A 19,524-nucleotide genomic window follows, 5' to 3' on the forward strand; every position below is an offset into this window, starting at 1 on the left:
CAAACGGCGGGCATCAATTTGTTTACATTTCGTTCAGCAACTAAACAGCACGCCGCAGCAAAATGGTAAGCGAAGGAATAAATGTAATCATTTTAGCATTGTTACTAATTAATCGTTTCGATTTTTCTGTATACAGGCTCGTAATGCGGAAAAGGCTATGTAAGTACCCGCACGTGGGTGTTCATTTCAATCAAATTTCAATGCGCAATATACGCTTCGTTTTTGTTGCAGGACAACACTGGCTCGATGGCGGGCGGCAAAAGAAACAGAAACGGGAAAACAGGAACGGCGTCCGTACCTTGCCTCCGAGTGTCGCGATTTAGGACAGTGCGAAAAGTGGCGCCTGGAGATCATCCGTGAGATATCGAAGAAAGTAGCACAAATTCAGAACGGTATGGGTCAACTTGGCAGCGTGGCTCAACGTTGTGCCACAGGTTGTTAATACGGCTTCTGCTTTTTTTTTCTTACAGCCGGTTTGGGCGAATTTCGTATCCGTGATTTAAACGATGAAATCAACAAACTGCTACGCGAGAAACGCCACTGGGAAAATCAGATATCCGATCTCGGTGGCCCACACTACCGGCGCTACGGTCCGCGGATGTTCGATGCCGAGGGGCGCGAGGTGCCGGGCAATCGGGGATACAAATATTTCGGCGCTGCGAAGGATCTGCCGGGTGTGCGGGAACTGTTCGAACAGGAACCTCCGCCGCCCCCGAAGAAAACGCGCGCCGAACTGATGAAGGACATCGACGCTGACTACTACGGCTATCGGGACGACGACGACGGTATCCTGTTGCCGCTGGAGGAAAAGGCAGAGAAGCTTGCAATTCAGCGCGCAGTGGAAGAGTGGAACAGTGCTAAGGGTGAAAACAAATCAGCCGAAAAGGATGACGATGAACCGGACATCTACGGGTCGGATGCGTACATTACGCGCGACCCCGAACAGCAAACAAAGGAAGACCCTATGGGATTGCTGGGGCCACGCTTTACGGCGCACGTGCCCGTGCCCAGCCAGAAGGACATTGAGGCGGCGCTGCTGAAAAAGCGAAAACTGGAGCTAATGAAAAAGTACGGCATCGAGGATGATGAATAAATGTAAGATTTTGTAATTTGATAAGCACATCCATCAGTAGTAACTTATTTCGTTTTATAAGAATTTATTACACATTCAGTAAACGTTTCGACAGGGTTGCCGTTACTAGCTTATTGCATAATGCGCGCGCACACACACCCATGAGTATATGCGACTTTCCTTCTAGCACCGGAAGGAGTATAGAATGATATTCACATTTCAGGGAGAAGCACACGCCGCGAACTGGATACAACTCTTCGGGTGTGTTGCTACAACACAAAGTGGAAAGACGACTGAGTGCGTTAGATTTGCCCGCTTTCGGGACTACTTGGCCTTGGCTAACTGATCACTTAGGCTTATCACTTGCTCGGTCAGGACACTGATTTGTTCCTCGTAGTTGAGCCGCGTGCGGGACTGTGCGGGAGCAGAGCAAAACGGTCGGAGTTTTAAATTAGGATAACGATCGTATTGCACTTCACTTACCAATTCATCTTCGATGATACGGTAACGACGCTCCTCTTCTCTGTTGGCCTCTTCCCGGTCTTTTAGACGACTCTTTAAAACATCCAAATGGGTCTGCAGTCTTTGACACTGTGGGATAAAGATTTTATATTCAAAAAATAATGCCACGACATCCGAAAAACAAGCTCAATTACGCACTTCAATGAAATGTGAAGCAAGTTTCGATTCAGCGCGACATTTGTCATGGAACAATTCTTCGATGCTTTTCGTAAAACACTCTGTCAGCTTTTGTTCTCGTGTTTGCACATCGTTCTGCTGTTGATTGTCCTCCAGCGTTCTGCAACGGCAATGATTCTCATCTCAATAATGTTCGTGTCATTCCATCACTGACGAAAGCTTACCTATTGATGCCATCTGCCCCATGACTGAAAATGTCTTCCTTTTGCTCGGCTACTTTTGGCGCTATTCGTATGTGACTAGAGGTTTCTATCTTCAGCAGCTCGTACTGGGCCCGCCAATGGTTCAGCTCCTTTTCGAGAAACACAACCCGATCGTCCTGGGTTCCAGCCGTGGTATTGTTGTTGTTGTTGTTATTGGTGGTGTTGACGGTGCCATTGTTCTGCACCTGGGACGCACTGTTCGAGCTGGCCGTGAAATGGTTGAAATGGTTTTCCACATCCGTCGTAACACTCAAACCATCTTCACTTCCAATCTGAGATGGGAAAGCGAAATATATTAAAAAGCTTGTAAAATGCCAATAAATGTATGTTCACTAACCGTGCTTGCTGCTTCCGAAACCTTAGATTCAAGCTCCGAGTTCCGTACGGTAAGTAGTTCGAGCTCTTTTCGCAGCTTTTGCTCCACCGTCGACTGCTGCTGCAGCTCCCGGTTGAGGCTTTCGATGCGATTTTGTAACTGCTTTACCTCTGCGCTCTTATCTTCAACGCTGTTTGATAGCTGTGCATTTTCGAGAATTTTTTTCTGCAGCTCTTCCGCGATCACGCCCGCTGTTTCCGTGCCCGCGACAGCGTTGAGGTCGTTGTTGGATGATTTCGTTTTTAGCGTTTTGCCACCGGACACTTTCTTCAGCTCGTGCTCGAGATTTTCCTGCAATGCTGCAACACGCCGTTCGAGCTGCTTGTTGCGGAACCCCAAACTGTCCACTTCCTGTTCCGATTTTCGCAGTGTCGCCTCTTTCAGGCGTAAAGATTCCCGCAGGGAAGAGTTTTTGTTCTGTTCATCGAGAACGGCCCGCTTCAGCACGCTCGCTTGGGCACGGAGCTGTAAACAGGCGGAACGATAATCAGATTAAATTGGTGCCGCTTTAACAGGACGCCCTTTGCTGATAGCCGACCCTCATAACACGCCCCCTGAGAGTAGAAAACTAGCGGAATACAGGGTCCGCAGGGCTCGTTCCCAGCACTTCCTGACCGCCGTATACCTACTTTTGAGTATTCGGTGGCTAGTTTCTGGTATTTGTTGGAGTTTTCTGCTTCCATTGCTTCCATCTATGCTTGGCAGCTTTCACTATACGGTAAAGTACTCTGGGTGTCACAACAGATTGCTTCCAGCATGCATCGGCGGTCGGAGCAATTGGGAATGCGATAACTATCGGCTAGTGACTCATGCTTGAAGCATTGTGGGTGTATTGCTTTATGCTAGGAGTATGCAAGTAAGTTGTTCACTTTACATTGGCTTAGATCACTTAAAAACTTTCTTTCCGTAGCACGGAAATTACGGAATATTTTTTCGCACTGCTACGGAAAATGACAACGGCAAGAAAAACATTTCCAATCATGCACGCACACACCTACACGCATTGTACACAACTCTGCTCTTTCACGTTTGACAGGGGGGTGAAATATTTCACCAACAACGCAAAGTGTTGCAGAAATAAAATTTAACTTTGCTTCAACGTTTTTTAATCGATTATGCGACATTATAATATTGAGCATATTTCGAAGATGTTCGTTTGATGGTAGCACGGGATTTAATTTGTGTAAAAAGTTTGTTATCCCAAATAATATCGTAGCTGCTGAATATGCGGCATTGAAATGTTTCACTGTTTGACGCTGTTGACAGCAATGCTGAATGTCTTGTGGAGGTGATAGTGCAAAAGCAAGCAAGAGTTTTTTTGTGTGTCCGAAAGGTGCATCTTGTTGGCGCAGCTCAGGCGATTCTCTGTCGGGAAAGAAAGTGTCCTTCGCATTTTCGGTGTGGTGAATGTGACTGCTTTGCGAAAAGTGGTTCCGTATGTTGTGCCTGCCGTACCGATAAAAAGCGTATTTTCTCGTGCGGTGCTTGTGTGTGCGTGTGTGTATGTTCCCCGATCGAAACAGGTGCCACCTTCTGCAAGTGCCTTTGTGCGTAGATCGGCAGTAATCCCAAAACACACACACACATACAATTTGTGGTGCTGCAAACAATCTTTGTCATCGACCTCGTCTTCCACCGCCAGCGAGCTAGTGCGGGGCGGATACACTAGCAGGAGAAAGTCGCAGGAAGACGTGAAGAAGCCCCGAACGGGAGTTGGAGTGTGTATTGTGTGTGTGTGTGTGTGAGTTAGAAAGAGCAAAAACACAAATCGCAAAATGCTAGCCCTGCTAAATCGCATCCTGGACTGGTTCAAAAGTCTCTTCTGGAAGGAGGAGATGGAGCTGACTCTCGTCGGGTTGCAGTATTCCGGCAAGACAACGTTTGTCAACGTAATCGCCGTAAGTGTCTGGCTGGCTGCTTTCCAATTCGTTCCGATTCCAACCCGCCTACCTGCCTACCCGCGCGTATGTGTCCGCCTCACCCGACTGCGCCATGATTAGGAAACTATGAGCGATGGACGGATTTCTCGTCCAACACCCGCATCACACCCGAGTGCCGCCCGCTTCGCCCCGCCTAATGCGTTATCAGCATTGCCCCTGGTAAATGTGTGACCAAGGATGACTCACAACGCTACCATGCCCTAAACGCGGTATCAGCGGAAAGCATTAACCGTGAATTGTTTGTTGCCTGTCGTGGCTGTTGCTCGAGGCTCTCGCTGTTTCGACGAGATGACACACTTTGGTCGCAGCGAACGTCACAGTCAATTATCGATTTATTTTTCCATGCTGATGCACGCGCCGTCGTCGCCAGAGTTTTCCTCTGCCGGTTACCGAAAACTCCGTAATGCGACTGTCATCTTCATCTGCTGGTTGATGCGGGGACATTGTTGCTTTCCGTCCTTTGGCACAGCTATGCGGAGAATGTTTACCAGCGAAAGCAACGACAATAATGTGAAGAAGTGTGGCAGAGGGGGGGAAGGTCAAAATATTTTCATGAATAACATATTTTCGCTCGACGCCAGATTAACGCGTTCATCGAACCCGGGTGGGGCGTGTGGGGTGGTGCGGATGGCTCCCCACTCGCTCGCTTATCAGAGTGAACCGAGTGTGTCGTTTACGTTCATATTAATATCTCAGCGGAAAGCCCTGGTGTTGTTGTTTTCTGATTGCATCTGTTATTTTGTTTCCCTTTCAGTCTGGGCAGTTCTGTGAGGATATGATACCGACCGTTGGGTTCAACATGCGCAAGGTAACGAAAGGAAACGTTACGATCAAGGTGTGGGATATCGGAGGCCAGCCACGATTCCGGTCCATGTGGGAGCGATACTGTCGGGGTGTAAATGCAATCGTGTATGTACCTTTGCCGAGCGTGCGTGTTGCCAAGCGCTGAGACTTATCTTCTCCCCTCCTTAAATTTGCATGGTTTCATGTTTTAGGTATATGGTTGATGCCGCGGATTTGGATAAAATGGAAGCCTCACGCAACGAATTGCACTCGCTTCTCGATAAACCCCAGCTGGCCGGTATTCCAGTGTTAGTGCTCGGCAACAAGCGAGACATACCAGGAGCATTAGAGGAAACCGGACTCATCGATCGAATGTGAGTACAGTATTGCTTATTTAATGTATTTAATTTATTTCTGAGTTGCGAGTCGGCCATATAATGGTTACACAAGCCGTATAACCACAATCAGCACTTAAAGGCTACTTATCGTCATAACAGGGTGCATATGCTACATACAAAATCAAGTTGATTGTTTTCATTAAATGAATGGCGGGAATATTAGAGAAAGCTTCCACGTTTTCTTATTTTTACTATTTATGGGGATGATTGGTGCAATATTTACTTTCCTCCTAATTTTAGTTCATATAGCGTTTTTGGGACTGTTTTCACATTCTTAATTTTGTACGAAACTCTTTTGAAATAATGTTGAATGGCTCAAAATTGTTAAATAAACTTGAAAAATTGGTTCTTGAGTTGAGATACGATGTTGAGTAAGATTATCTCTCCGGTCGTATTGCTTGCCGTTTGTTCTTTTATTTCTTTTATGAATGTACATTTTATATCAAAACAGTCCATGTATTGTTTTCTTTTTAAAACATCCCATTTTTGTATTGTTACAACGATGAAAGATCATTTTATTTTCCCATTTGTTTTTATAATTTAAAAAAAAACCCTTCGTTAAATATTTTTTTTAATAATTCCAGGAACTTGTCTAGCATACAAGATCGGGAGATCTGTTGTTATAGTATTTCTTGCAAAGAAAAGGATAACATCGACATTACTTTGCAGTGGCTAATTGCCCACTCAAAAAGCCAAAGTCGTTAAACCTCGGTGGTGATGGAATCAAAAACTAAGCTCGTAAGTGTATCGCTTGATCACTGTAGGGGTCAACAATCTTGGGGCGGAAACAGACCTAAAAATGACACAAATCCAAACCAACAGAAGAAAAAAAATCTCATATTCAACCCGTCGTGGCATCTAGCCCTACATTTAACAGCTAATACTTAGGCGCAAGAAAACCTCCCCCGAAAAAGGAATTACATTGTGCATTGCGTGATGCATTGCGAAGGATATCAAACATTGGCAAACCTGCATCTGAAATCTTTACGGCGCGTACGGAGGTAAGCGGATGCAGTTTTGTATACAATTTTTGCTATTCAATAGAACAGTTCACCGATACTTTGCCACAACACCTCGCTTGTGCCAGACAATGCGCACTTGCAAAGCAATTAGGGAGGCCAGCTACGCGTAAAGAAGTACTGTTCAAATGCGTGATGCACTAAAGTTATATTATCAGTACTGAATACGTGTGATGCAAAGTGTGGTAGCTCGCACATGTGCCACGCGCCTAAAAGATAGTAAATGTAGTCGCCAACAACTCGTTCGGGAAAACCATCAACCTCTAAGAACAATCCAATATTGCTAAGCTAATGAAGAAACCCTCTAGAAAATCCCGGCATCTAGATAAAGCAAAGCGATTGGTTCTAACAGCAAAAGCAAAAAGTCACATAAATGTGGAACTGATGCGATAACGTTGATAGTCAAGGTAGTAGTGAAAGAACAAATTAATTGGAGCATTGTTACCGTTAGAGTGTTGCACGCTAATAGCATAGTAACCGTTACTACACCGCATCTACAAGACGGAATGAATGTTTGGAGTTGTGGCTGTAGTTTCGATTACAGTTGAATGATTCGCGAAGTCGATTTCACCGATTTCATGTACGCTTCTGAATTATTGGTTTACAAGGCGCAATGCAACGATCGCAGAGGAGAGATGCATGTAGATCTGCGGGGATGCATGCAAAACGCAAGAGTTTCAATGTGCTAGAGTTAAGTGGAAGGTTACTGAAAATGTTACATTGAATTAATTAGCAGCGTATGCCAGCGTTCTTTTGAGGGAGGAGGATTAGTAGCAGTTCACTGTTTAAATATCAACGCAAAAAGATCAGGCAATAGTGTGAATGAAGCATGTTTGAGCGAGATTGTGTGTAAATGTGGCAAAGTATGAATGGGTAAAGATGTTTTCTTTTCTGATATAGATACAAACAAAGAGCGATACATTAACTATCCAAAAAAAATCGCACCCATATTTACCTTTACGTTACTGTCAATCAAAACTGGGTTTGGCGATTCGAGGAATAAGTTGTGTAACACGTTAGTTAGTTTCTACCGCTCCTTAAGTAAACAAATTGAATGGAATAATTTTGTTCTACTTTTGGGATTGCGATACTCTCCCATATCTTTCCACCCTCTTAAGTTTTAAATTAGGTTGTTTTTTTGTTCTACAAAATCTGTTTTAAATAGTTGCTATGTCATATGATTGACGGTTCGTGTAATTCTTTTTCAACTTTGTGATTTTTAAAACATAGTTTTGTGATTTGCCAATAGAATATATTATATTATCATGAAGCTATTACTACCCTATCCAAAATTGTGAGACACAAACATGATCCTTTGTTTTTGTCGTGAGGTGTGGGGATTTGTAAACTTAAGGGTTCAACTCCCCGACACGAATAAAGTTCCCGTCACAAAGTCAGCAAAAGAGCAACTAGTATAAACTTTACAAAAGGAGACGTTAGATAGTAGCGATACTGAAATGGTTATGGCGAGGAAGAAAGTGGCAAGGTGCTTTGCTGACCACAAAAGCAAAAGTAAAACAACATTGAAATGGGGGAAACTTAGTAACTATCTTGATACCAATAATTACATCATATAGAAGTTGAAGTGTATATACTGACAAGCATAAAATTATGACGCAAAACATATATTAAAAAATAAATCAAACAAAGAACAGTACATGAACTGGTTGAGTGAGGTGCAACATTGATGCGCCCTAGGCAATTTTCATCATCCGAAGTTGCGCAAGTTGGTAGTTACGTAGGCGTAGGCCCTCGTCGTCATACAAACTATCCATGTTCAAGGTTGTTAAGCTTCTACTTAAAATAACTTATCCGAACAGATATTAGCTTAAATTTAAATTTTAAAATATGTTTTTATACTTTTTATATTACAGCTTATTTTATTTCTTATATACGTTATTATTAATGCAATTGTGCATCCACCTGTTTAATCGAACAGAAAGATTTGAAATCAAATATTCTACTTTCATTGCCTGTGTTTGCCGACCAACATGAAACGTAATATTTACAGGGGTTTTCAGAGGTTCTCATAATTTTGGTACACTTTCATGAATCTCTCTTAAGGCCCATTGGAAATTCCTATTGAACTCCAAATAAGTTCGGTTAAAAAAGGTTGCCGCAATTCATTTCCTTTGAGAAAGATTCAAGAACGTGTCCCTATATTGTGAAAGCCCCTGGAAAACTCTTTATTTCTCCTGTGTAACTCGAGTAGTTGATCGTTACGTGGTTTTTCAATTTATTGGGTTTATCGTATTCCATTGTGTATTTTGTTGTTGATTTTATTTCCTTCACTACAACTGCAAGTATTTAATCGACTGTATAAAGTTACCATGAAAACACTTTAAAATATTATTATGCTATTATAGTAAAAAGTTCACAGTAAAAATAGTTGAATTAATTCAAAATGTGCTTTCTAAGAATTTGAGCATATGACGTTCTCAATGGACAGATTGAAGAATTGTACTGCATTTCACTTCTGCCATGCTTACCTTCAAGTAAACCTTTCTCACCTTTTCTGTCTATGTTTTCCGGGGCATTGCGGAGTTCGATCGCGCTTGTTGTCGTTTCGTCTGGCTGATCGCTAGTCCCAGTAATGCCATAATCATCTCAATCTTCGTTTTTGGGAGGATCGTTCAGGTGCGAGTCAGCCGGTGATTGATAGACGATCGATGACGAGGCAAATTTAATTGGATCGATTTTACGGCCGATTGTACGGATTTGATTAATAACAAATGTTTGATTTCGATTTAATGCCTCTTCATCCTGGATGAGATTTGCTCTGTCTGTCGAGGTGGTGTCAGAACGGCGTGACGCCGGGCGCGATATGCTGCTTCATGTGCGTAGGAAACGTTTCGTATCCTGCATATGGTGAAAGTCGAATCGATAGGTTTTTTTGAGTATAGACAAAAAGTGAGGGATTCGGTCATTTTTTCTGCCAGTAATTGTGTCTGCCTCGCTTATTTGCGTTTTGTGCGAGAATGTGGTTTGGAATCGGGGTTTTTTTGGACGCCTGTCTAACTTTTCGGAGGAAAGGACCGTCAATCATCGGGATGGGAGCGTGTTAACCAAGGCAATGATGTGATGATGGGACAGCTTTACCGATGAAACGGTCTCTCCATTCAATATGTATTTGAGTTTGATGCCGTAGCGCGTTTGTTTTATTTTTATTTGGCTTTGTTTCTTAATAATAATTTAATGTACATGTATTAATTGAACTTGAAAAGTTTATTTTTAAATTAAATTTGAATTTATTTGTGTTTCAATTCATGGGTGTTTGTGATGGTTTCTGTGCAGTGCGTATTTAGTGTCAGGTTGTATGCAGACATACGCTATTATAGAAACGTTTGAAAATAATTTGTTGTATCAAATTTCACTTGTTTGATTGTGGTGCGCAACCGATGTCATTTTCAATTCTCCATGTCTGCTTTCAGAATGCTCGCCATAAAGTAACAGTAAGATAAATGAATTTTACAAGCATTTTGCAGCTATCAAATTCCCCTGCATGGCAGCAGCCAATGCCAGTAACAATCTTGCATAAATGACCAGTTTCAGTTTCGCAATGCAGGCGACCAGAAATCTCATACCACAACAAAACGTTCGATCCATCAAGCTGCCGCCGAGTGTCATTGTGACTGGGTGGAGAAGATATTCCGTCCCAGAATTCGGTGCGAGACAGACACCGTACCAGTACACTGCCGTGCCATCGTTCACGCCAACGGTTTACGGTAATGAATTTCAATTATAGAAATTTGACAATCGTTTATTATGCACATTTTTTATCCCACATCCGATCGCACCCAGAAGGATCGAAGATCGTCTTTCCTGTCTGGGTTGGCTGCTGAAGAAGTCGAAATTCTCCAAAAAATGACATCGTGTACCGGCAGCGAATGGTGGAGGAATAGAAGTGAAAAAAGCCCACACCCGATTACTGGGCGTTTCATTTTCGGTAGGCCAGTGGTGATTGTTTCACGGCGACAGTGCGACACGAACGGTTGCTTTTGTTGTCGTATTCGTATTCTAAGTTGTTCGCAAATGTTTGGTATCGGAAATAATACATAGGAACATCCTCCAGACTTGAACACTTCAGAATAAAATATTTAGAATAGATTGCTGAATTGTACAACATCAAATTTCTCTAGTTTGATGTTTAAGTTTATAATTAATACCTAATCAATTTATGTAATTATAGTTCATACTGCGTCTTGAAATTAAGGGACCAATTTATTAATTTCAGCTTTTGATGCTTGTAGATTGTGGTATTTCTTTAGCTGTTGAATAATTTGTTTGTCAAACACTCTTTTGATAATGATTCATCATCTTTGCTTTCTACCTTAATCTGTGTAAGGTTTTTTCCCCGAGGTATCTAGGGGAAAGACTGTACTTAATTACTATTTAGTCAATTTAATACCTTGATCAAATCACAGAACACTGCACACTGAATGGACTTCAATAAGTATAATATACAGTAGGTGACCGCTAACTGGGTGTGTTTTACTGGAGTTTTTTTAAGCGGAATTTCTTTAACTGAAGTGGTTTTCAGTTAAAAACACATAAAGTTCAACAGATGAAACATCCGGAATCTTACGAAGGTAAATGTATAGCAAATGTGCATTTTTCTCACAAATTTAAACTCTCAGTTAGCGGTCATCTACTGTACCTAATACTTCACGCATGCTCACGTGCTTGAAAAAAGACATAAAAATATTGAAACGCTAAAAAATTATAAGTGGTTCTTTATCATTGCTCTCTGCTGATCATAACGAATAACAATTTTTTTTATTTCGGCCAATGGGTAATTCATACACGCATAAGAAATACATCAATTGCTGTTTTTAGACCATTTCAAACGTGAACGTGTTCGATGGCATTAATTGTAAATGGAAACTAGGGAAAAAGAAATCGAAATAGTTCTATAATTGATTAGCTATTCAAATCGCGTCAAGTGAAAAGCAATTCGTTTCAGATCCCTCCATCCCCTTTCTTCTGGTCCGGCGGTCTGGTGGATGTTTTGCTGTCTGCCTTTCCGCTCCCCAGACCGGCCCGGTCCAGACGAATGGGCTGCTCGCTTCAATCATGTGCGGTTCTGTTCATTTTGTCTATCCTTTTTGAATGTTTTGAACTCGTCTAAATCATGCTGCCAGGCAATGTTAGACGAGAAGATTTATGACTGATGTGTGCTTACAGGCCAATATGGTTTGTTTTGTTTCAAATATATTTGTGCTGTGCTATATTCAAACCCATAGACCACCGCGGATACGACCTTTAGGCTTATGCGAGTTTTTAGTCCAATTATGGGGATAATATTTATATCATAGATCACTGGCATTTGTTTTGATTCGTGCGTTGTAATGTATTTTGTTAAATCATGTTAAAATGATAGATTATTCCATATAATGTAATGATATTTTTGTATGTAATATCCGATTATACAAAACATAAACATATGTTCTTTGTTCAGCAAAGGAATAGTCTTCTTCGCTGTTATTATGTTTTTCACACCCCATACAGCGCCAAAATATGTATTGTAATAATTTCTCCATCAATATGGTGATTAATGCATTCTTCCAGTATTATTTGTGGTAAATATTCTCACGTGCTTCGTTGACAACATAATGCATCATGCAAGCCAGTGTCCCTGAATGCAGAAGAAATAAATTATCATAAAATAACTATAATAACAAAAGTAATGATAGACGTTGCGAGCGAATGAAGAACGGCAGGAAGTGTGTACCCTTGGTGGAAACGGATGAACGAGCCCCCGCACTGGCGATTCGAACGATTGGAATAGAAAGTGCCACCGGTGTTACGCACTCAACGCAGTGTGCACTACCAGCACAAACGACCACACACTACGTTTCGCTTTCGTAGTTGTGTGGATTTGATGGTGGATTGTGCTTACCTAGGCTCGGTGTGTGTGTCAGTGTGTGTTTCCGTACGCTAGCCGAGGCCTTTACCCGCCCGACAACCCTGAGGTCTGTTGATGAATATTTAAATCCTAGCCCGCTGTGTACCGGTGGCGCGGTCAGCATTTGCTAGGAGGACACACAAAAGTAAACCATCCAGTACATCCTTTTCCCTTTCCGCTGCTCCACACTGTTTGGTGCTGCCCGTCACAGAAAGGATAAATGGAAATTGACGATGTGTGTCACATAGCCGCGGTATCGTTACGCCTTGTGCTGTATCGTGGAATGGCATTATAATTTTACGATCTACGCGCTGGTGTCCAAAATGTGGCTATAAATTGACTTAAATGACGTCATTATTGGATCATAAAATAGTTCAGCCGCTACAGTTCCCGGTGTGATGGACGATTGCTTTCGATGCGAGCAAGCGGGATCGCTTGATCGCTTGATCGGAATATCGATTGAGGCAGTGTCATAATATTTTTGGCTTTTTTTTTATTCTTGCTTACAGTTATCTGAATATCAAACAAGGTGCAATCTGATGAGCGCATTCTAAACAGTTTAACAGATGAGTCATCGTGTGAAAGCGGTTCGGATTATTTGTGATATCTAATTCTTAAAAACACATTACGGCGATCGACATCTTTAAAAATGCACATACCCTTTATTGACAGTAGTTTATAGTCTAATCTGACATTTTTTTAGTTATGTCCGGACAAAGTATCATAATATACAAAACATTAAAGAATTGTCCTTTTTAAGGTAACAAGTGGCAAGGACAATTAACACACTTGCAATATTTACAAACCCATACTTTATGCGAGGAAAGAAAAATTATCGAACGAAGGATAATTTAACTTCCCGTGGCCAAGACTAGCGACTTAGTGTGCAGCTTTCAGGATCGTCGATTAAAACGATTGTCGTGGCCAGTTCACTCGATCGCCTCCAGGCAGCAGAGATGGTTACCGGATTGCATGGATTACTGGAAGTCAGGTTTTAATTAGTGTGTCCATTCACGGAACCCCGGTGGAACGGAACGAAGGTACTGGAGAATCATTCTGAAACATCCAGCCAGTTCCAGGAACTTGCTACAGTCTGGTAATCTTAATCCCTGCAACGTATCGTACGCGCACTTACGGGTTGGCAAAGTTTTGTCTCCTGTGTGCCTTTCGATTTGGGAAAGGCAGGAACTTTTGTGCGGGTCAAGATAGTTAGGGAGGTTGGGAAAAGTTTTTACAAGGAATTGTTCCCATTTCTGCTTTACTGCTCATTTCCCGTTGGCTGTAGGTTTCAGTATACGATCGGCTGGCGATGCTCCCCATCAATGGATGGAGCAGTAGGTGCAGATCGTTGCACTGTCTGCCTGCCATGGTAAAGATTCCCTCCGCTCTTGAAGAGGTCGAAATATTTACATGGCATAACACGCTACGGAGCAGAAATCAATTCCCGCGAAATGATTAATATGCAATCAGCACATTTGCTGTATGTCTGTCCTTGCACAGGCAAGGCGCTTTCGTTTACGGGAAGATGTCACGATTCACATCGGCCCGAGCCAGGAAGTCGTCTCACGGTAGCGCTACCAGCCACACTCGATGGTCGTTAATGAATGTCGAATCGATAGAACGATTTTACTGACGCGCTTGAATTTGGTTAATTTTGTCAGGTTCGTGAGTGCATGCAAATACTTCATTCATGCTGCACCGAATGCATTCGGTATTATTTGCGAGCGAATTCTGATCCATATGATCGATATCGGATACCTTGCTGCGCGGTGGTGGCCATCGGGTTTAATCAATCTACCTGTTGATCGGTTGAATATTTGAACGCAACAGACAATCGGCAGACACTTTCTTAGCATTCTTGCAGTCGTTTGCATGACTCGTGAAGGAGCGCAGGATTTATTACGGTAGCAAGTCAAACATGTTTGGTGTGGTGTATTATTTTTGGCTTCCAATCTTGGTCATGGAACACCAACAGAGTGAATAAGCTAAGTGCACACATCCACACTATAAGGCGTCGTTAGAATAGGGGTGTAGTAGTTTAAGATTAGCCGGTAGCCGGTCTCGTAGTACAGTCGTCAACTCGTACGACTTAACAACATGCCCGTCATGGGTTCAAGCCCCAAATGGACCGTGCCGCCATACGTAGGACTGACTATCCTGCTATGGGGGGAAATCAATAAGTCAATGAAAGCCAAACCCACAAGTAGTGTGGTACAGGCAGGCCTTGACCGGCAACGGTTGTTGAGCCAAAAGAAGAAGAAGAAGTTTAAGATTAAAATAAAATTGTCTTTTTTTTGCTGTCTTGCAAACCTGCCACTGACCATTGTTGTGTCGCGGTCGCGGTCGCGGTTGTAAGCGTCAATCGGTTATCTTCTTCTTCACGCACACTTAAAGTGTGCGCCACCCACATGGCATGATTGCGAATACCTCCTTCCCTCAAGCACCAAATTTTGACGATTGTTGTAAACCCATCATCCTAAATGACGGGCGCAAAACGTCGTCCCAGGTTCGTCGCTTGCGGTTGCAATCCTTCGTTCTCGAGCTGTGCATTTTCAATACGAAAATTTTGTTTGGACGCATGTGAATCGACAATCTATCAGTTGTGCCATTGGTGATGGATAGCTTTGCACAAGCATGGAAGCAGATTAAAGGGTTCGAAAAAAAAACAACAACAACAAGAAAAAGTCATTCGATACCTAACGGCCACCGGTTAGATATTTGAATTTGTCGTCGCCGTAGGTCACAATACACACGACACGCACGCATGAACGCCCGCCCGTACATCATCCCCAGCCGAGAGGGGCGGAGCGTGCTGCGAGTGAAATGATCAATTCAGATCAGGTATGTACACCACAACGAACAAGATCGGCTAGATGCGATATACCCTTCGCGTGTTCCGGGACCCCGCACCAACGGCCCGGGACGGAAGGCGAAAAAGAATGATCGCTACAACCCCCAGGATGCGGGGCCACGCGGGTTACCGGTCGTGGGGCGGCAGCAACACTAGCAGCAACAGCAGCAGCGGCAGCATATCGCTGGCCTTCCACGAAACCGAAACAGCATCGCTCGCGTACATGGATGAGACGGATAGCGAAGCGAGAATGATACAATATCGGAGGAAATAACGAGCAGCGCTATAACGATTGGAGAGAAGTCGTCGAGATTTCAGTGCTGGTCGTTTGTTTCGCTGTTTTCGCTCTCCTTCGTTTGGCTTTCTGCTTGATTTTGGAGCAGGCGAATGAAAACATAAAATCAAACGCAGAAACCAACCATCCAATTCATCTGTCGTTTGGCTCCTTCAGGTTTACAGCATTCCTGTACGTTCGTTACCGTTTGTTCCGGGGACACACTGGTCGCCGCGATAGCAAACTGTTGCCCAGTTGTTGTTGTTTTTTTTTGGTTTTTTTCTGTGACTGCCCTTCCTCTACTTCGCTTGATTTGTTGTCGTTCAAAGTATTGTGATTGTTTCTTCTCCTGTTACACATTTTTTGCTGTTGTTGGTGGTGGTTCCATAGACAAAAGCTAAATAAATAAAGCTCCACGGGATCCGAAACTATGTTGACAAATGGTGAAGCGAGGGGACGAAAGGAGTGCACATCACCCGGTCAGGATGAATTATGAGCTTCGCTCAGGCAGTGACACCTCCTCCTGGGCCCAGGGCCAGGATTGTTGCCAGCTGTGATGTGGTGCTACCTAATTTAATCTGATAGGTCAAACCGAACAGATTCGATAGGTCTCATAATCACTTTCTATCGCTATGAGCTTCTTGTGTATCGGGTGCTGTAGTTGGGCGGAGGGGACACTCTTTGGCGCAGTGTGATGGAAAAGGGTAAAATGAATGATACGATTGCTGGGAGGGTTTTATGTTTTATGAATGAAAAATAGTCATCCCGATATCGCTACCAAGTTGTCCCACTTTTGGGAAGCATCGTGATTCATTCACTTGTTTCTCAGGCGATGTTCGATGGAGTGTTAGAGACCAAAGTAGAGTCTTACCAGTTTGGAAAAAAATTTGGAATATAAAAAAAAAAAAATTATTACAAAACATGTTTGAAAATTTTCCATTGAATTGTGTTTTGTGTCCGTTTTGCACAGATTGATTTCCTGGTAAAACAACCATCCTAACTACAAACATTCACAAGTTGTTATTCTATTTATTTTCTCTAATTTCAATAGTTCCATAACAAAATATTTGCAATTCCGCAAAAATGTACATTTTTTTTTGTACGTGCCTTTAGTCCCTACGATTGTCGTGTGGTTTGTTCCATATTCGTTAACCACATTCAATTTGTTCATCCGCGCCCCGCAGCAACAACAGCAGCAGCAGATTTTCGAGGAAAATACCCCAAAACGCTGTATCTCTGTGCCGCCTGTAAACGTACTTTTTCCCCGGATCCATGCTTTGGCCAGCCTTGGCGACCGGGTTTCCATCTGCGGACCATCATCGAAAGCGACGTGCGTGTTCCACGCCAAGCAGCAAGTCGCCGCGAGAGGAACAATGCAAAATTGGAAACAAATTGTTTTCGAGCAGCATTTTATGCATATTTCTTATTTATGCTACAATATCATCTTGCACAGTTGGTTGTGCGGCTAGTTTGAATATTTTCGCATGCAAATGTGCATCAGAATGTATGTTTGGAGGGGGGATACGAACGGATCAGCAGCTGTGTGCTGCATGCGTTCGGATGCTACATGTCGAAACGTGCCAAATGCGGTGTTTTGGCAGTGGTCGGTTTTATAGGAAGCCCTTGGACGCGTGGTAGAGCGGTACAGTACCAGGGTTTACTGTGTATAAAAAGTATTTGGCTAAGTGTAGTATTTTAAATCCTCGAATTGAAGTGTTCTATAAACACAATAATGGGCATTCCCGTGCCAGAGAAGTTTCTGTTTTGACACGCACTGTTATGTAGTGGATTTGGCAGAATAAAAATTCAATTGAACGGGAACGGCAAAGTGTATTTAGTCATTTCTATAACAACAAACCATTTCCTTTTTGTTTTGTTTCTCACTCTTTGCGGACAAAAAAATGCGTACAAAAGGATCAGACTGGATTGGAGAAAAATGTACAATCCAATCGCCCAAAAGTTGTCCAATCGATATTTTGTTATTTATTTTTGGCACGAACAATAGTTTATGAATATTTAGCGCAAAGTGTCGTCGATGTATGAATTATTTGTTATTTGTCATGAATGTCAAGCGTGCGCCGGCAGTTGTTCCGTAGAAATAAACAAGAAAAAGTTCCTTTCTGGTTGTTGTTTTGTTTTTTGCGCTCCACAATGCTCCCCAACGCATTCGATCGTGTGGTGCAGTTGCAATCTTTTCATTATGCATAGCATTGAAGCGGTCCACATGTTCCCAAGAACTCGACCTCGTCTACGCCACGACGGCATATCATGACGCACCGCTCGGCGCGGCAAGGAAGTTGGGCCTTTTTTCGGCGACAGTTTTAGACCGTCAAAGATTTTATTTGATCTAATGCGCACTGCGGGCACGGGCTGGACCCACCGCCTAAGGTTTGTCCGGATACGGGTGGGACGTGAATCTGGCAACATCCGTCCCTTCCTTCCGGGCCGTCGTTTTTGGCCGGTGCGAAACTGCAGCAGCGCAAAGAACAAATTGCATATTGTTCTCCGCGTTCTTTGCAGCCAAATGCAAACTGCTGGCACGATGAACCTGCCGCCAGACCATGTTCTGGGAACTTGTGGGAGCAAACGTCCGAACGTCTGACGTGGCCAGCGGCAGCCCTTTCATTCGGGTGTGATGACGCTACGACCCGGCGGAAGAACTGTCCCGCGTCCGGCTATGGTACATCATAATTACTAATTTGATAAATTTGGTGATACAAACGCGAGTGGCCGTTCGCAGACGCCTCCTTTGTGCGGAACCGACCGCTGTGACCGCTGTGGTGCGGTGGCGTTGGTGGGGCCTTTGGTTTTTTGTTTGAGCTTCTTGATTAGAGGCAGTGTGCGTTTCATTTTTATGCTGTTTTTATGAGCACACATTTGAATGTATCGTCGGCGGGGTCCGCACAGGTCGGAGTAGCTAGCGTTGCTGGGGCAGCGTCACATACGGTTTCGCTGAATTGTGTGTTTAACCGTTTGCGCATGGTGGGAGCAAATGGAAGGCAGCGACACTGTGTGGTTTAAAATTAGCATACTCTTTACAGTGAATGGAGAGATGCTGGGAGACAGCGGCTGAGGTAAACAAAAAAAAAAAGAACTTTAAATTTGTGACCCCCTTAAGCCACATGTGGCGTGGCTGTGGAAACCCAAATCTGCTCGAAAACTATTCGTCAATCCGGTCTCAGGGCTCTGGCGCAGCTTCAAACGAGGTACGCACTGCAGTGACTCACTCGCGCTGGTTGCTTGACCTTTTTCTTTTGATCGTAATAAAATTGCGACTACATCATAGGGACGAATCGTCAGCGACATATAGGAGTCTGGGAGGCTGGCATTACAATGGCGCCGCCAGCCAGCCAGCAACAGATTGGCGTCGCGATGCGAAGCTCTTCCTTCGCATGACGGCGGATGGCGCAAGCGTTCCCGTGCGTCGGTACATATTGCGAGCCATTTATTTTGTATTATGTCGAAAATAATTGAACGATTTGATTGCTTTATGAGGCATAGGTGGTGATAAATTTGCTATTAATTTATGCATTTATTTCTAGCGTTAAACAAAGAATCTTGTGCTTTCGTTCCGCGGACCATACTTATGAATGTAGTATGTAAGATTACTTTAAGTTCGAATTTTTATACCATTTTTCTTGAACAGCCATTAGAAAATGTAGTCACGGGTTGTCTTTGTTTGAGCTGGGAGGATTATGAAAGCAAGAATAATTAATCGTTGTCAAGATGTGAAGGATATATGGTAAAGGGATACCGATAATAAAGAAAGACAAAACGTACAATCTCCTGTTATTCGAGCTTTGATTTTCAGTGAATTAGACTATCCTGAGCTTCTCTCCACTATCGGCAATCAGATTGTCGTACTTGTCCTCTCACATATGCAATGTCAGTATTTGCCCCTTTCCAGCGAACCTTAATGCACTGAACACTGTCCATCAAGCCAATTGTTTTGCTTCGACTGTATTTTTCCCTTAAAAAAAGGAATATTTTATCCAGGCGCGAAG

At 43.2% G+C, this 19,524-nt stretch overlaps 3 protein-coding genes across 3 annotated transcripts; 2 read left to right on the plus strand and 1 right to left on the minus strand.

Moving 5' to 3' along the window:
- LOC121588274 (pre-mRNA-splicing factor ISY1 homolog) lies at positions 1-1,122 on the plus strand. Its single transcript, XM_041906010.1, has 4 exons — positions 1-65; positions 137-159; positions 232-392; positions 471-1,122. Exons 1-4 carry the CDS (start codon positions 63-65, stop codon positions 1,091-1,093), a joined length of 810 nt encoding a protein of 269 aa, XP_041761944.1. The 5' UTR covers positions 1-62; the 3' UTR covers positions 1,094-1,122.
- On the minus strand, positions 1,107-3,517 carry LOC121588273 (serine/threonine-protein kinase pakA). Its single transcript, XM_041906009.1, has 6 exons — positions 2,980-3,517; positions 2,312-2,815; positions 1,936-2,246; positions 1,733-1,871; positions 1,556-1,663; positions 1,107-1,486 (listed from the first exon to the last, which is right to left on the minus strand). Exons 1-6 carry the CDS (start codon positions 3,040-3,042, stop codon positions 1,397-1,399), a joined length of 1,215 nt encoding a protein of 404 aa, XP_041761943.1. The 5' UTR covers positions 3,043-3,517; the 3' UTR covers positions 1,107-1,396.
- Positions 3,518-3,665: 148 nt separating this feature from the next.
- LOC121588275 (ADP-ribosylation factor-like protein 8) lies at positions 3,666-8,145 on the plus strand. The gene is made up of 4 exons (XM_041906011.1): positions 3,666-4,248; positions 5,045-5,199; positions 5,286-5,447; positions 6,056-8,145. Exons 1-4 carry the CDS (start codon positions 4,126-4,128, stop codon positions 6,174-6,176), a joined length of 561 nt encoding a protein of 186 aa, XP_041761945.1. The 5' UTR covers positions 3,666-4,125; the 3' UTR covers positions 6,177-8,145.
- Positions 8,146-19,524: the final 11,379 nt, after the last annotated feature.

Source organism: Anopheles merus, chromosome 2R (assembly GCF_017562075.2).
Source record: "Anopheles merus strain MAF chromosome 2R, AmerM5.1, whole genome shotgun sequence".
NCBI lineage: Eukaryota > Metazoa > Arthropoda > Insecta > Diptera > Culicidae > Anopheles > Anopheles merus.

Coding starts and splice junctions, on each gene's coding strand:
- LOC121588274 (XM_041906010.1), top strand. Junction 160..231: donor CGTAATGCGGAAAAGGCTAT/GTAAGTACCCGC, acceptor TTTTTGTTGCAG/GACAACACTGGCTCGATGGC. Junction 393..470: donor AGTAGCACAAATTCAGAACG/GTATGGGTCAAC, acceptor TTTTTCTTACAG/CCGGTTTGGGCGAATTTCGT.
- LOC121588273 (XM_041906009.1), bottom strand. CDS start 3,042: ATGGAAGCAATGGAAGCAGAAAACTCCAACAAATACCAGAAACTAGCC. Junction 2,816..2,979: donor TAGCCACCGAATACTCAAAA/GTAGGTATACGG, acceptor GCCTGTTTACAG/CTCCGTGCCCAAGCGAGCGT. Junction 2,247..2,311: donor TTTCGGAAGCAGCAAGCACG/GTTAGTGAACAT, acceptor TTCCCATCTCAG/ATTGGAAGTGAAGATGGTTT.
- LOC121588275 (XM_041906011.1), top strand. CDS start 4,126: ATGCTAGCCCTGCTAAATCGCATCCTGGACTGGTTCAAAAGTCTCTTC. Junction 5,200..5,285: donor CGGGGTGTAAATGCAATCGT/GTATGTACCTTT, acceptor TTCATGTTTTAG/GTATATGGTTGATGCCGCGG. Junction 5,448..6,055: donor ACCGGACTCATCGATCGAAT/GTGAGTACAGTA, acceptor TAATAATTCCAG/GAACTTGTCTAGCATACAAG.